The 17,562-nt window shown below is 44.2% G+C and overlaps 1 protein-coding gene across 1 annotated transcript in view; it reads left to right on the top strand.

The window, feature by feature from the left end:
- Positions 1–1,326: 1,326 nt before the first annotated feature.
- LOC132579104 (cysteine-rich hydrophobic domain-containing protein 1-like) overlaps positions 1,327–17,562 on the top strand; it is a 40,663-nt gene continuing 24,427 nt past the window's right edge. Inside the window, exon 1 of the mRNA XM_060249272.1 lies at positions 1,327–1,510. Coding sequence (XP_060105255.1) covers positions 1,341–1,510 — 170 coding nt within the window. The 5' untranslated portion in view covers positions 1,327–1,340. The remainder of the gene's footprint in view (positions 1,511–17,562) is intronic.

The following is a 17,562-nucleotide window of genomic DNA, read 5'->3' as shown; positions in this document are numbered from 1 at the left end:
TGGACCAGGGGGTCCAATTCTATGAGCCCCAAAAGAAGGTGCCTCAATCCTTCATGATTTCCTATGGAAGGAAGGAATTGAAAAGGTGATGGCCAGAACTCCCTTTGGAGTTCAATGATGCTTGTCACAGTCTTGATCTTGGCTCCACCCCAATGTCTCCTGGCTCTACCCCCAAAGTCTCCCAGTTCCACCCCCAAAGTCCCCAGATATTTCTTGAATTGGACTAGGCAACCCTACCCATCCTTCATTTCCAAATGAAGGGAAGGCATTTAAAAGGCATGTGGTCCCTTTAAATGTGATGGCCAGAACTCCCTTTGGAGTTCAATGATGCTTGTCACAGCCTTGATCTTGGCTCCACCCCAATGTCTCCTGGCTCTACCCCCAAAGTCTCCCAGCTCCACCCCCAAAGTCCCCAGATATTTCTTGAATTGGACTAGGCAACCCTACCCATCCTTCATTTCCAAATGAAGGGAAGGCATTTAAAAGGCATGTGGTCCCTTTAAATGTGATGGCCAGAACTCCCTTTGGAGTTCAATGATGCTTGTCACAGCCTTGATCTTGGCTCCACCCCAATGTCTCCTGGCTCTACCCCCAAAGTCTCCCAGCTCCACCCCCAAAGTCCCCAGATATTTCTTGAATTGGACTAGGCAACCCTACCCATCCTTCATTTCCAAATGAAGGGAAGGCATTTAAAAGGCATGTGGTCCCTTTAAATGTGATGGCCAGAACTCCCTTTGGAGTTCAATGATGCTTGTCACAGCCTTGATCTTGGCTCCACCCCAATGTCTCCTGGCTCTACCCCCAAAGTCTCCCAGCTCCACCCCCAAAGTCCCCAGATATTTCTTGAATTGGACTAGGCAACCCTACCCATCCTTCATTTCCAAATGAAGGGAAGGCATTTAAAAGGCATGTGGTCCCTTTAAATGTGATGGCCAGAACTCCCTTTGGAGTTCAATGATGCTTGTCACAGCCTTGATCTTGGCTCCACCCCCAAAGTCTCCTGGCTCCACCCCCAAAGCCCCCAGAAATTTCTTGAATTGGACTTGGCAACCCTACTGCTTTGTTCTCTACAAACAGGGACTTTTTAAAACGAGGAGCATTCACTCATGGGGGGGGGGGCACATATTGCGGACACGAAGACTGCCGTCTGAACGGACACGCCGGCACAGAACCCCCTTACTCGTGTCACATGCCACTTGCGAAGGGCTCGGGAGGTCGCGCAGTCGCAGTCCGACTTCGGGGGACTCTCCCGCTTTCGCCAGTCGGCGCATGCGCGAGGTCCGAGCGCGCCTCCCTCCCCGCTCCCCGCGCGGCGCATGCGCACTGGCGGGTGGGGGGCCATGAGCGTCTTGCTCCCCAACATGGCGGACTTTGACACCATCTACGAGCTGGAGGAGGAGGAGGAGGAGGAGGGCGAGGAGCCCGAGACTGTGGTGAGGAGCCAGGAGCTGCCGCGGCCCCGGGACGCGCCCGAACCCGTGGCTGTGAGGGGCGCCGGGCATATCACCGTGTAAGGACCGCGGGGAGGGGGCGACGGGGAGGGGAGGGGAGGGGGCGGGGCCGAGACGGGGGCGGGGCCAGTGTGGGCTCTGGGGCGCGAGAGTAGCCCGGGGGGGGGGCAGAGGGCTCGCTCCGCCCCGGCCCGTCCTTGCAGACGGAATTGTAGTCCATCCTCCAACTTTTTTGTCTGCATGGGAATTGGATTTGGAGCAAGGCACGTTTCTGAGTTAGGGATGCAGCAGAGTCTGTCTTCAGTCTGTCTAGGGGAGGGACGGTGGCTCAGTGGTAAGGCATCTGCTTGGGAAGCAGACGGTCCCAGGTTCAATCCCCGGCATCTCCAACTAAAAAGGGTCCAGGCAAAGAGGTGTGGAAAACCTCAGCTTGAGACCCTGGAGAGCCATGAATGGGGCTGTGGTTCAGTGGTAGAGCATCTGCTTGGGAAGCAGAAGGTCCCAGGTTCAATCCCTGGCATCTCCCAAAAAAGGGTCCAAGAAAATAGGTGTGGAAAACCTCCGCTTGAGACCCTGGAGAGCCATGAATGGGGCTGTGGCTCAGTGGCAGAGCATCTGCTTGGGAAGCAGAAGGTCCCAGGTTCAGTCCCTGGCATCTCCAAAAAAAGGGTCCAAGAAAATAGGTGTGGAAAACCTCCGCTTGAGACCCTGGAGAGCAGGGGAGGGGCTGTGGCTCAGTGGTAGAGCATCTGCTTGGGAAGCAGAAGGTCCCAGGTTCAATCCCCGGCATCTCCAAAAAAATGGTCCAGGCAAATAGGTGTGAAAAACCTCAGCTTGAGACCCTGGAGAGCCGCTGCCAGTCTGAGAAGACAATACTGACTATGATGGACCAAGGGTCGGATTCAGTATAAGGCAGCTTCATATGTTCATATATGTTCAGCACAGGAAGTCTATGAACTGTGGTATCCTGAGCATGTGCAGAGTGCCGTCCCAGGAGCGCGTTTTGTTCAGGGGTGGGTCGTGCGAAAGGCAGCTTCTGCATCATAAGGTCGCAGAGAGCACCTCAGGATGTGCAGAGCGCATTTCGTGTTCAGCGCTAGGCCAGGTGAATTGCACTTGAAGCGGGCAGAGGCAGGGCTCTGAGCATGTGTAAAGGACCTGTTCTGGCGCCTGCTTTTCAGGACTGAGGCAGATCTGCTCTGAGGCACAGAGCAAAACGTCTAAGCACACACAAGAGTGTTTTCTCTTAGCCTCCAGCAGCTTTCTCTACAAATCTCACTGCTATAGGGATGGGCTTCCCCATCTGAATGGGTCAGTATTCATATAAAAAAATGAGTTCTGGATTCAAGTGTGCATGCACACGCTTATACCTTGAATAAAATTTCAGTGGTCTTAAAGGCGCCGCTGGACTTAGGGGAGGGACAGTGGCTCAGTGGTAGAGCATCTGCTTGGGAAGCAGAAGGTCCCAGGTTCAATCCCCGGCATCTCCAAAAAGTGTCCAGGCAAAGAGGTGTGAAAAACCTCAGCTTGAGACCCTGGAGAGCCGCTGCCAGTCTGAGAAGACAATACTGACTTTGATGGACCGAGCGTCTGATTCAGTAGAAGGCAGCTTCATATATGTAAACTTTGCCCAATTTGGTATGTTTAGGAGGAGTTACAGATGAGTGTAGAGTAGCCCTGGGATACAGCTGAGGCTGGGAGTGAGCGGGAGGCAAGTCCACAGAAGTCTAGATTTCAGGACTCCACTAAGCGTATGGATTTAGTATCCTCTCCATCACACCCACACTTCAGTTTAACTGCTTTTATGACTTTGAAGAGGCTTTCGCCTGTCTTTATGCATAAATAAATAAACCTCATTTAACACCCCCCCTTTTTTTCTGGTGGAGCTGGGATGAGGAGAAAGTTTGTGACCGCGTTGCTTTGTAGAGGAGAGCAGTCTAAAGCTAAGTTGATGCATGTGTGAAAGCAGTTGATTTGAGGCTTCCAAGAGTAGCAAATGGACAGCTCTAATCAGAATGAATCCCTCTGAATGGAGAGCAAACTCTTCTGCTCCTGGTTTCCTCTCTGAACAGCTGCCAAACAGCCCTTGGCTGTCCAGCCCTACTGTTTAGCTGTGCTTCCCTCACTCCCCCTTGAGTAACTTCCTCCGTTGGCTCCTGTGCTGCAGTGCAGACAAAAACACACTCCCCATGCTGCTAAATTTTATGAAGTGTAGTGATTGTAAATACAGATAACTGAACACCTTTGGTAGTTGAAGAGTAAAACTGTAGGCGCTTCGGTGATTGTTAAATTTATACTTGAGTGTGAGTACTGACTTTTTTATTGAACATTTCTCCCGTAAAAATCAGCAATTTTAAACTTTTGAAAGCAGAATAAAGATATATTTTTGTGAAATCTTTTATCCCACACTACATAGATACAAGGATCTTGGGTCTTTTCTGTATTCCCCTTCTAAAATTTTTAAATAATCAGCAAGTGCAATCTTTTAAACTTAAAAGTCCTAGGCTTAATTATTAGTTATTTAGCATTAATTTGCATGCATTCAAACTTTTTTATGTATTTAAAAATTCAGCACATTTTTGGTAGTGTTGTTGAGTGTGCATTGCTTGCTTGCTATAGACCAGTGATCCCCAGCCTTTTTGGCACCAGGGACCGGTTTCATGGAAGACAATTTTTCCACTGAACCGGGGAGGGCGGATGGAATGGCTTTGAGATGATACGATTGTGCCCTTTATTGTAATATATAATGAAATATTATACAACTCACGGCCCAGTTGCTAACAGACCACGGACCGAGATCAGTCCATGGCCCAGGGGTTGGGGACCCCTGTTAAAGATATATTAGTTGTGTACAAGGTGAATTTTGTAGCACTTGTGATGCATCTGGTTTATTTGCATCTGGAGAGCCAGTTTGGTGTAGTGGTTAAGTGGTTAAGTCTTATCTGGGAGAACCGGGTTAGATTCCCCACTCCTCCACTTGCACCTGCTGGAATGGCCTTGGGTCAGTCATAGCGGTAAAGTGAGAGGACTCTTATCTGGGAGAACCAGGTTTGATTCCCCACTCCTTCACTTGCACCTGCTAGCATGGTCTTGGGTCAGCCATAGCTCTGGCAGAGGTTGTCCTTGAAAGGGCAGCTGCTGTGAGAGCCCTCTCCAGCCCCACCCACCTCACAGGGTGTCTGTTGTGGGGGAGGAAGGTAAAGGAGATTGTGAGCCGCTCTGAGACTCTTCGGAGTGGAGGGCGGGATATAAATCCAATATCTTCATCTACCTCACAAGGTGTCTATGTGGGGGAGGAAGGTAAAGGAGATTGTGAGCCGCTCTGAGACTCTTTGGAGTGGAGGGCGGGATATAAATCCTATATCTTCATCTACCTCACAGGGTGTCTGTTGTGGGGGAGGAAGGTAAAGGAGATTATGAGCCGCTCTGAGACTCTTCGGAGTGGAAGGCAGGATATAAATCCTATATCTTCATCTACCTCACAGGGTGCCTGTTGTGGGGGAGGAAGGTAAAGGAGATTGTGAGCCGCTCTGAGACTCTTCGGAGTGGAGGGCCGGATATAAATCCTATATCTTCATCTACCTCACAGGGTGCCTGTTGTGGGGGAGGAAGGGAAAGGAGATTGTGAGCCGCTCTGAGACTCTTCGGAGTGGAGGGCGGGATATAAATCCAATATCTTCATCTACCTCACAGCGTGTCTGTTGTGGGGGAGGAAGGGAAAGGAGATTGTGAGCCGCTCTGAGACTCTTTGGAGTGGAGGGCGGGATATAAATCCAATATCATCTTCTTCTTCTATTTTTTCCTCTTTTAAAAATAATTTTCTTGATTGTTGTTTCTGGTATTTGCTTCTTTCAGCAATGCTTTATTTAGTCTATTTTTATCACCGTTTATTCCATTTAAATCATTTTTATTGACAAACTGAATTTTCAGTATATAATTTTACAATTAGAACACCTCAAGTTTACATTTTTATATAAAATAATAATATCCTAAGTATATTCAATGAAACTAAACATAATAATCTATTGTAGTACTGATTTAATGGAAATTTCTTATCTTCCTTTCTCTTCAGTTCTTCTTACCAAGTTTTACCAATACCAAACCTTTAATGGCATAACAGTTGCAAATAAAAATACACAGAATATAAAAATTTAAACATTGGAGATGAAATCAAAACGAAACCGAGCTTACAGATGCATTCATACATGGTCAGATTTAAATTTAAGGATGTCAGCCAAAAATTTTGCCACAGCCTCGCTAACCTCCCCCTCAGTATCATTTAATAAATAATAACAGGGAGGCAGAATAGATAAATCTGTGGAGAAAGAAAGCTTGCAAAATGAATCTTTACAGAAATTCTGATAAAAGGAACAATCAAGCATTATATGCTGAATTGAGTCAGGAATATTCGCTCCACAGGAACAGAGTGTGTCGCCTAAAGGGACTCGATGATATCTCCCTTGTAGAACTTCGGAGGGAAACGCATTCTTCTTACTAAGTATTGTTGATCTAACTTAACAACAAAATATAACAGGATTTAACAAATTTCTCAAGATCCTTATTTACATCAAAAAATCTGCACATAGTTTTAAGTGAACTTGAGTTTAGTCCAGGGGAGGCTTAAAGCCAAAAGGACTACAACTTTCTCCCGAGGACTAATTTTTCATCACAGTTTTTTAGTCCAGTGGCACCTAAGATGAACAAAAGTTTATTCAAGCTATGAGCTGTCACGTGCAAGCACACTTCTTCAGATACATCGAAATGGAAGTTAACATTTCATATATATATGTAGATGCTTCTACATAGGTGAACAGTAAATTAGGATGAGGATATTTTGACATATGCAAAGACTAAGTAGTAATAACAAGCTAAGTTTATATCACAGTATGTTTGGATTTATTTTGGGGGGGGTGGAGGAGAACCAGTGGAGCAATAAATATATCAAAGTAGGAGAGTAGTGTGTAAAATTATCTTTCTTAATCATTAAGAGTAATTTTTTCCGCTCTGGCTCCGGGGGGCGGGGGGAGGGAGGAAAAAAATCCCTGATTGAGTGATAATCCTGTTCTTACTGTTCTTCCCCCCCCCCCCCCCCCGTTCTCCTTTCATTCTCAATTTTTACAAAGTGATCTAAGTGTTATTTTTAAATCCTTCATTATCTTTTTGACACTTCCCTGCCATCTAAAATTTTTCTGGTTATGATATTTGTAGTCTCTTGAATGCAAACATAGGATTGAATACTAAGAAGTTCTCCTATAACCAGAAGGGCACCTTTGGATTTAATTCCGTGGTTTGGATCTAGTCCAATGTATCAGACATAGTTTCTCAAATGTAACCTGGAGAGCCACCGCTGGTCAGAGTAGACAAGACTGACTTTGATAGACTAATCGCCTTATTGAATATAAGGGAACTTCAGGTGTACTTATCCCATTGTACACATTATAAATGCCTGCGTGTGTTAAGTGCCATAGATTCACCACCAACTTATGGCAACCCCATGAATCAACACCTTCCAAAATGTCCTGTCATTAACAGCCAATTGTTAACAGCCGTGCTCAGGTCTTGTAAACTGAGGGCCGAAGTTGCCTTGATTGAATCAATCTATCTCATATTGGGTTTTCCTGCTGCCTTCAACTTTTTTGCACTTCCAGTTTCCCATTATAGATTTCACTGGCGTGTTTTGGAAAGCTCTTGCATTAAATACTGATGCACTTGGGCTTTGATTCCTGGGAATGGATGATTTGAAAGGTGTGCTTTTCTCAGCCTCCCTCCGTTTCTCCTGACATGCAGGGAGCTGGAGCTCACTGCTTGCATTCCACTCCCTTTCCCCAGCGGGCCACAGATCCCTCTCCTTGCACGGTGACACATGTCCTTCTAGAAAATCAGCCTTCCTGCTGACCAGCATTACTCTGTTTTATCGGATGCGCCTTTATCTTGACCTCTTTCAGCCACCTGACTATAGCCTCAAAACCCTAGTTCATAGCCAAGATGGATGCATCCGGAGACTTGGATAATGACATATAGGTCTGATTGTCATCTTGCATTTTGATGACACGTAACCCCAAAGCTCTACCAGCCTCATACAGATGTCGAAGAGCAGCAGTGAGAGAATGGAGACCTGAGGACCTGTCCCACCTGACTTTCAGCTCTCCTGGTGGAAACTTGTGTCTGATCAGACAAACAACATACATATGAACATATGAAGCTGCCTTATACTGAATCAGACCCTTGGTCCATCAAAGTCAGTATTGTCTTCTCAGACTGGCAGCGGCTCTCCAGGGTCTCAAGCTGAGGTTTTTCACACCTTTTTGCCTGGACCCTTTTTTGGAGTTGCCAGGGATTGAACCTGGGACCTTCTGCTTCCCAAGCAGATGCTCTACCACTGAGCCACCGTCCCTCCCCTGCAAGGAAACCACTGCAAGGCTGCTCCCCTTCCACACTTTTGGTAAACTTTTGGACATCGCCTCCAGGCCTCATTTTTCTAGAAAGTTTTAGAATTCGTCAGTAGAAGTAACTTAGGATAAAAGAAAATTGTTCTGTTTCCTGAGTTAAAGTTAGGAGCATATCCAGCTAAGCACTTCAGAACACAACTAGTATTTTTGAATTTCAAGAAAACAAACTTGGAGAAGGGTTTGGTCTCCTGCGTAGATATATTTTATGTTTATTTATTTATTTATTTTTGTCGATTTATAACCCGCCCTATCCCGTGATGGGCTCAGGGTGGGTTCCAACACAATAAAACAATCCAGCCAACAATAAAACAGAATCAAACAATTAAAAACAGATTAAAATTTATACAAGTTAAGCCGTTTAACTCAGTGTTGATTTCAATGCGGCATGGAATGGTGTGGACACATCAGTTAAATACGGTTTTGGTGTCAAGGATATCAGCTGCATTGGCCCAACTTAAGTAACAGTTTAGGGAGGCCAATTTGATGGTATAATAAGGTAAGGACGTCCGCCTTGTTGATACTGCTTCTGCATGAATATTAAACAATTTTAAAAAAAACATTTAAACTGGGACTGCGGTCTTGGTGCAGTTAGTTCCGAGATGAGCCAGTTCATTTAAGGTAAGAGGTAAAGGTGTGCAAGCACCAAGTCATTATTGACCCATGAGGTGAAGTCACATCATGACTTTTCTTGGCAGGCTTTTTACAGGGTGGTTTGCCGTTGCCTTCCCCAGTCATCTACACTTTCTCCCCAGCAAGCTGAGTACTCATTTTGCTGACCTTGGAAGGATGGAAAGCTGAGTCAGCCTTGAGCCAGCTACCTGAACCCAGCTTCCACAGGGATCGAACTCAGGTTGCGAGCAGAGCTTGAACTGTAGTACTGCAGCTTACCACTCTGCCCCATGGGACTCCTTAGTTCATTTATCCAATCATCCTGCTACCTTAACAGATGTGATACCACACAAGACAAACATCAGAGTGATGGGGGAGAAAGCAGATCAAAGATCTCAGCGAGAACTGCCACCATTGTTAGAAAAATGTTTTAAAATGTTCAGAAACCCATGGCTCATAAAGAATGTTAAATCAGACATTTTGTCTTTTGTGCAGTAACTGCCTGAAAGTATCTGTTATGTTGTATAAAAGATACTTTCAGGCAGTTACTGCATAAAAGGCAGAATGTCTGATTTAGCATTCTTTATGAACCAGGGGTTTCTGAGCATTTTAAAACATTTTTCTAAAAATGATGGCAGTTCTCACTGAGATCTTTGATCTGCTTTCTCCCTCATAACTCTGATGTTTGTTTTGTGTGGTATCACATCTGTTAAGGTAGCAGGATGATGGGATAGGTTTGTAGGACGTGCTAAATTAGTGAGTGGGCAAAAGCATAGCAATTGCCTGGACTTTTTCAGTACACATGAATTATTCAGTCACTGGGGATTTTGCAGAATTAGTGGATTGAAAGTTAAGGATTGCTGAGGTCCCTTAGTGACAAACCCACTTTCCTGGGAGTAAAAAGATGTTGTTTACCTTGACTTCCAGAAAGCTTTTGATAAAGTTCCTCATCAAAGGCTCCTTAGAAAACTTGAGAGTCATGGAGTAAAAGGACAGGTCCTCTTGTGGATCAAAAACTGGCTGAGTAATAGGAAGCAGAGAGTGAGTATAAATGGGCAGTCTTCGCAGTGGAGGACGGTAAGCAGTGGGGTGCCGCAGGGCTCGGTACTGGGTCCCATGCTCTTTAACTTGTTCATAAATGATTTAGAGTTGGGAGTGAGCAGTGAAGTGGCCAAGTTTGCGGATGACACTAAATTGTTCAGGGTGGTGAGAACCAGAGAGGATTGTGAAAAACTCCAAAGGGATCTGTTGAGGCTGGGTGAGTGGGCGTCAACGTGGCAGATGCAGTTCAATGTGGCCAAGTGCAAAGTAATGCACATTGGGGCCAAGAATCCCAGCTACAAATACAAGTTGATGGGGTGTGAACTGGCAGAGACTGACCAAGAGAGAGATCTTGGGGTCGTGGTAGATAACTCACTGAAAATGTCAAGACAGTGTGCATCTGCAATAAAAAAGGCCAACGCCATGCTGGGAATTATTAGGAAGGGAATTGAAAACAAATCAGCCAGTATCATAATGCCACTGTATAAATCGATGGTGCGGTCTCATTTGGAGTACTGTGTGCAGTTCTGGTCGCCGCACCTCAAAAAGGATATTATAGCATTGGAGAAAGTCCAGAGAAGGGCAACTAGAATGATTAAGGGCTGGAGCACTTTCCCTATGAAGAAAGGTTGAAACGCTTGGGACTCTTTAGCTTGGAGAAACGTCGACTGCGGGGTGACATGATAGAGGTTTACAAGATAATGCATGGGATGGAGAAAGTAGAGAAAGAAGTACTTTTCTCCCTTTCTCACAATACAAGAACTCGTGGGCATTCAATGAAATTGCTGAGCAGAAAGGTTAAAACGGATAAAAGGAAGTACTTCTTCACCCAAAGGGTGATTAACATGTGGAATTCACTGCCACAGGAGGTGGTGGCGGCCACAAGTATAGCCACCTTCAAGAGGGGTTTAGATAAAAATATGGAGCACAGGTCCATCAGTGGCTATTAGCCACAGTGTATGTGTGTATATAAAATTTTTTGCCACTGTGTGACACAGAGTGTTGGACTTGATGGGCCGTTGGCCTGATCCAACATGGCTTCTCTTATGTTCTTATGTTAAATGGGATTTACTTACAAGTAGACTTGCTTAGGACTGTTCCTTCAGCCTTCTAACCACAACCAGGACAAATTGCCTTACAAATGGAGAGTGAAACAAAAAGAAGGAAATTCGGCTATAGAATGGACTTCAGTTTGTTTCTATCTTGGCTTGAAAATGTTGTTTACCTTCAAAGGAAAGGGGAAGGTCCCTTGTGCAAGCACCAGTCGTTTCCGACTCTGGGGTGACGTTGCTTTCCCAGCGTTTTCACGGCAGACTTTTTATGGGGTGGTTTGCCATTACCTTCCCCAGTCTTTTACACTTTCCCCTCAGCAAGCTGGGTACTCATTTTACCGACCTCGGAAGGATGGAAGGCTGAGTCAACCTTGGGCCGGCTACCTGAATCCAGCTTCCGCCGGAATCAAACTCAGGTCGTGAGCAGAGTTCAGACCCACAGTACCACAGTACTGCTGCTTTACCACTCTGTGCCATCATGGGGCCACTATGTTTACCTTCAAAAGGACATGACATAAGTGTGTGCAGGGCTTTTTTTGTAGCAGGAACTCCTTTGCATATTGGGCCACACACCGCTGATGCAGCCAATCCTCCAAGAGCTTACCAGGCTCTTATTACAGGGCCTACTGTGAGCTCCAGGAGGATTGGCTACATCAGGGGTTTGGGCCTAATATGCAAATGAGTTCCTGCTACAAAAAAAGCCCGCTCTATGTGTGTATAAATAAAATGAAAGTTAGGGTTTGTAGAGTCTTCCGGGATCAAGTGCCGTGTTCTACTGGAGAAAGTTTTCTTTCCAGACGTTTCGTTCTCAGCTGCGGAGAACATCCTCAGTGGCGTTGCAGCCGGAGCAGGCGCTCTGACCTTCTTGGCTGCTGTGCATTGAGTGGGGCCAGGGCTGCTGGAGAGCTGCTATTTCTAGGCTGGAGGGGGTGTGGTGAGAGGGCAATTGGTTTGTGGATGTGCCCATTGTTTGGTGGGGCTTCCTGGAAGGGTAGTGATAAGGAAACTGGCTGTTGAATGTGACCATTGTTCTGTGTTAATTGCTGGGAAGGTTGGAAGGGGTTTGAAGATAAGGAAGATGGTTGTTGACTGTGCTGATTGTTCTGTGAAATTTGCTGGTTGTTCTGAGACTTTCTGCAATTTATAGTCTGTAGAAAGTCTCAGAACAACCAGCAAATTCCACAGAACAATCAGCACAGTCAACAACCATCTTCCTTATCTTCAAACCCCTTCCAACCTTCCCAGCAATTACCACAGAACAATGGTCACATTCAACAGCCAGTTTCCTTATCACTACCCTTCCAGGAAGCCCCACCAAACAATGGGCACATCCACAAACCAATTGCCCTTTCATCACACCCCCTCCAGCCTAGAAATAGCAGCTCTCCAGCAGCCCTGGCCCCACTCAATGCACAGCAGCCAAGAAGGTCTGAGCGCCTGCTCCGGCTGCAACGCCACTGAGGATGTTCTCCGCAGCTGAGAACGAAACGTCTGGAAAGAAAACTTTCTCCAGTAGAACACAGCACTTGATCCCGAAAGACTCTACAAACCCTAGTGATGTTACCAGCCGTGAAAAACCTGAAATCTTTCATAAAATGAAAGTTAATGCTTAAAATCAGCGAATGTAATTTTTAGCTTTAAATTTCTACAGAAAACTCAGGGTGAGGGGTATCCAAAATAGCAAACTTGTTCAGTGAGAGCTTAAGATATAAATGGAAATATGCCATATGCCACCCTGTCTTCTTTCATTTATTTGGATTTTGCAGATAACAAAGATTATAAAGAAATGCTGATTGCTTTGTGAGATGACAATCAGTTATTCCTTTGCCAAAGGAACTCAAATGGTTTAATTAATGAATCTAGAAACAGTGATTACTCCAGTCATGTTAAACTGCTGCAGCCAAAGTGACAAAGGATCTTGTGGCACCTTTAATGATAGCGCATTATTGTGAGCCACAGGCTGCTTTGTCAGAATTGGGGTGTTGCTTAATCTGTCTGTCACCCCCAACCTCCATCATCCTCCCACTGTGTTTGCTGTACAGTTGGCCATCAGTACCTCAGTCCTCCAGTATGGAAGACCCTAAATTTAATGGGAATGCTTAAGTCAACATTGTAGAGTGTACAGACATTTTTATGTATTTTCAGTGTGTGTTTCTAAAACTGGTGGTGGCGCAAAGTGCCGTCAAATCTCATCTGACTTGCAATGATCCTCAAGGCAAGAGACATTCGGAGGTGGCTTGCCATTACTTATCTTTGTGTAGTCAGCCTGGTCTTCCCATCTAACCAGACTGACCCTGTGATTGGCCAAGATCAGGCTAGTCTGGAGCCATCCTGGTTAAGGCAAAAGACATTTAGAGGCAGTTCGCCATCTGATGAGATTGCACTGCCTCTGCGTAGCAACCCTACGTAGCCATTGCCTGCCTCTGCGTAGCAACCCTGTACTTAACTGGTGTTCTCCCATCCAAGCACTAACTGGGTCTGACCCTGTGCCTTTTAGGTCAGGGCATTTCAAAGACCGCATCTGTGTAATCTGCTTGAATGCTGTTCTAGTCAGTTAAAAAAATTTAATGGGTTCTATTTGTCAAGCCTGCTGTCTATCAGAACCGAGTCTGGAGATGACGGAGATTGCCAGCTTGGTTCTAGAGGCCAGAAAATGCAAAATAAGAGATGGCAGGTTTGTTAAGTTTACATTCAGTGGTGTTGGGGTATCTGCTTGATCCCCAAGAGTTCCAGGGTGTCAGCCTTAGAGAATCAGGGCTCCCTTGGCCAGCCGCCTAGAATGCTTTTGGGAGCAAAATGGAAAGGATGCTGTTTAAACCTGGTTCTTTTCCCTGTTGCCCTTACTGCTTCTTTAGGACTATGACTATCACCTGCCAGGTGTGCAGATGTATATTTCTTTGAAATTCTCTAGATTAATAGAGATTCAAAAATACATAAAGTCAGGGCTTTTTTGTAACAGGAACTACTTTGCATATTGGGCCACACATCCCTGTGTCAAGTTCCTTGTTTATTGTAAGCCCGGTAAGCAGCGGTAATTCTTGCTTTACGGCTTAGCTCTGCGTTATGTCTTCTGAAGAATGCAATGTTTTGTGTAATTGCAGAGGCTAAAAAGCTAGGGCCTCCAAGGACATCCTCTCATCCTCCCTTTTCCCACAGCTATCTTTATCGCCACATAGTTGTTATTGTAACTAACCTTTGATAGTTTGAAATGCCCAAGCGCTATTAACTGTCAATAACCGTCTATATATTCTTTGCCATGATTTGCCTGGTCAGATTTCACACTGACCTGTCTGAGAGTACCATGCTTCTTTCTATTAAAGTACTTATTTGATTCCAACAAATAGTCTCTTTATTGAAAGACCTGGAACTTGACACCCTGATGTAGCCAGTCTTCCAAGAGTTTACAGTAGGCCTTGTAGTAAGAGCCCTGTAAACTCTTGGAGGATTGGCTACATCAGGGGTGTGTGGCCTAATATGCAAAAGAGTTCCTGCTACAAAAAAAGCCCTGCAGAAAGTTACTTTTGATTTGCCAAATGTATTTCAGGCTTATTACTCAAAAGTCTGGTTAGGAATTTGAAGGCCCAGGGAAGAACTGGGAAATTCAGGGCTGAAGGCACGTTTTCAATTTTTCCAAGTAGAATATTTTTTCCTTCTGTTTTTTTTTTTAAAAGTTTATTTAGCACATTCCAGATATATATAACCCACAATAAAAATTGAAAATTTACTGGGACATGGAGTAAACTTTAAAAGTAAAGTTTTTAAGAACGGATTTATACAAGCAAAAGAAACATCAACAGAAAATCAGGGCAAGGAAGACCAACAATACATCGCAGGTCTACTCAGATAATGGCCCTGGCAAAATTACTTAGAATCCACCCCATACGATAGGAAAGGAACCTCTTCCACACCCTCTTTTCCTGAAATATCTGGGGCCTGCCAGCAAGAGGAAAAAACCCTCCAAATTCACATACAAACGGTGGGTGGGGGTGGGGGGGAGGTCAAAGCAATTTGAGTCTCACCATCCCAAATTCATATACAGACTAAGGGGTGGGGGAGAAAAAGGCAGTGGCAAAGAGCTCACCTTCCCAAAAACACTTCACAAATAAAAATAACAGGTAACACCAGGGACGCTACAAGAAAAGCTTACCAAACTGTCTCCAACTATGGTGCCCTAATCGCAGGGAGAGGAAAAAAGCAATTATTTAGGAACAGTTCAATGGCTAACTGTGTAATAATATTTATTTCAACTGACTGTATTCATGGCTGCCGCCTTTTTATTTTTGATTGTTTTTCCCCCTCTAAAATGAGTGAAATGTTTCCTTAAGTAAGAGTTTTCACACTCCAGGTGTATAGCCCGCAAAAGTCTGACTTTTTCCATTTTTTCTTTCCTTGTAGAAAAGATGGGAACTTAGGGGGGAACACTGAAAAACCCCAAATTAATGCCTTCTATAAAAAAAGACTTGCTTTTTGAGTAAAAGAACCTCATCACAAAAAGCATTTCATTCATTCCAAATGCATAGCATGAAAAACATTGAGGACTTCCTTAATTTTTTTTCAGAGGAAAATTGGGAAATTTGGACTACACCAGGAAAACCTCTTATAATTTTTTTTTTGTTTTAGAATGAAATGAAAGAGAAGGTTGTACTCCAGACATGTAGCATTTCAATTTTTATTTAAAGACATTCTATATTAGTTAATTATAATTCATATATATAGTTGACATATACAATATTTTCAAGATAATTTTATATCTAATTTTGTACATTTTGGCAACAATTGATATAATGTAATAATAATTATCATATGGCATTGTGTGTAGTGTTGCCAGGAGATCCAAAGATTGGCTGGCAGCCTTAAATGCTAACTCTTTTAGATGGTGAGCTAGACTTATTTTACTGACTCAAGGTCACCCAGTGGGCTTTATGTGGAGGAGGGCAAAATTTAACTCGATTCTCTAGATTACAGTCTTGATTCTCCAGATTACAGTCTTGATTCTCCAGATTACGGCTCTTAACCCCTGCACCACGTGAAGCCCAATAATATAATGTATTTAGTGATAATATTATTAAAGAGTTCAGTATTTTCTGTGTTATAAAGGTTTGCTTCGTGTCCAAACATGCTGTTAGTTTGTGGTTCTTAAAAGTGCCACTGGACTTTTTTCTGTTGCTTCAGACGAACACAGCTACCCACCTGAATCTATTTGTCCGCATAACAGTATGGTGTACTATAAAATTTGTTTTCTACTTTGGTTTTAATATTTTTGTCACCTGCCACTCAGATGACGGAAATTAAGTACGTGTGCTGTGGTAACAAAAGGTGCAGCAGTTTCTCAAACACTATTGTTAGTTTTTCTTACAGAAAACAAACCCCCCCCCCAACCCTAAATTTAAATTTCGTAAATATGCTAAGTAGTACGGTTTTACATGCAAACTAACTTATAAGTGGTACAATTTATGGTGCTGAATCATTAAAAGGAAGTTTAAATGTAAAAGGAAAATATGACATGCATTTCAGTTTCTCCCCAACCCCACTTGTTTCCCTTTTTCTGTAATTTCAAAATTTCTGGAAATTTTACATCTCTGATAATAGGTGGAGCTGTGCAGACCTGGGATGAACTCATCAGTTTATCTGGAATGCTGCATGAGGCACACTGGTGCAGTGGAGGCTGCAACCAGTCGTACAGAGGCAACCTGCTTTGAATGAAAGACGTACAAAATCCAGGCTGAGTGTGCTGCTTCCTTTTCTGTCTTACGTCGGAGCGAAAAGCAGCATGTTGAGGACTGACCCTTGTCATTTTTATTCTCTCTTGGTGAATAGTCTGTCCCCAACAGCTGATTCAGATTTCAGTCTGCTTCGGATGCAACTGAAACAGGTCTAAGCTGGCCCCTGAATTTCGTTTCTGGTAAAGCCCCTGGTGATAGCTTCAAACATTTGTTCTTGAATACAGCCCTAAGGATTACAGCTTGAATACAGTTAATGTTGCATTGGTGTGTGAAGTTCAGAATATTGTATTTAACAAAAACAAAGAATTGCACCTTAAAAGCTGTTTATACTCTAGTACTCTGCCCTCGATACTCTAGTACTCTGCCCTTTAACAAGTCTCTTGATTTGTGCATACAGTGAAGGCGGTGCAGGATTCTGTGATGGGGTTTATAGTCCATTCAGAGGGCTGAAGTTCTTCACCTAAGGTGCAGGCAAACATGCTTTAATAGATGTTTGCCGCACTCTTGCTATATTCATTACCTATCTCCCCTCCTCACCCCTTTTTGTGACTGGGTGAGTTCTGAAAAGATGCTGCATCTTTTGAAACAGGAGGAGGTGGGAGCCAGTTCTGGAGGGCACCTGTTGGCTAGCCACCATGCCATTACCAGCAAACATCCCCAAATTCCAGAGCAGTTTCATAAGATGAATGTGGGTAGTATAAATGGGTATGATGCTTTGGGTAGTATAAATGGGTATGACGCTTTCAGGAAAGCTAAAACAGTTAGCTTTCCTGAATTGTGAGATAAGACCCGAGGTCACCTTACTGAGATATCAGCTGAGAAGTCAAGGTACCACTGTTGTCTGATCCTGTCCTATGAAGAATTGTCTGGGGTCACTATTAAGATGTTGTTATGTCAGTAGTTATGCATGGAAAGCATGGCAAAGAGTAGTAGGCTTCAGAAGATAATAGTTCTAAATCATTGTTGGGCAATTACACCCTGAATACTGCTAAATAATTCCCAAAGAGAACAGTTTACAGTTATCAAAGATTTCAGGTTTTCACGGCTGGTAACATCATTAGGGTTTGTAGAATCTTTCGGGCTCAAGTGCCGTGTTCTACTGGAGAAAGTTTTTCTTCCAGACGTTTCGTTCTCAGCTACGGAGAACATCCTCAGTGACGTTGCAGTCGGAGCAGGCGCTCTGACCACAGCAGTAGAACACGGCACTTGAGCCCGAAAGATTCTACAAACCCTAATG

The sequence above is a fragment of the Heteronotia binoei genome, chromosome 11 (genome assembly GCF_032191835.1).
Source record: "Heteronotia binoei isolate CCM8104 ecotype False Entrance Well chromosome 11, APGP_CSIRO_Hbin_v1, whole genome shotgun sequence".
NCBI classification, from domain to species: Eukaryota; Metazoa; Chordata; class Lepidosauria; order Squamata; family Gekkonidae; genus Heteronotia; species Heteronotia binoei.
This window is presented reverse-complemented; position numbering and strand designations above follow the sequence as displayed.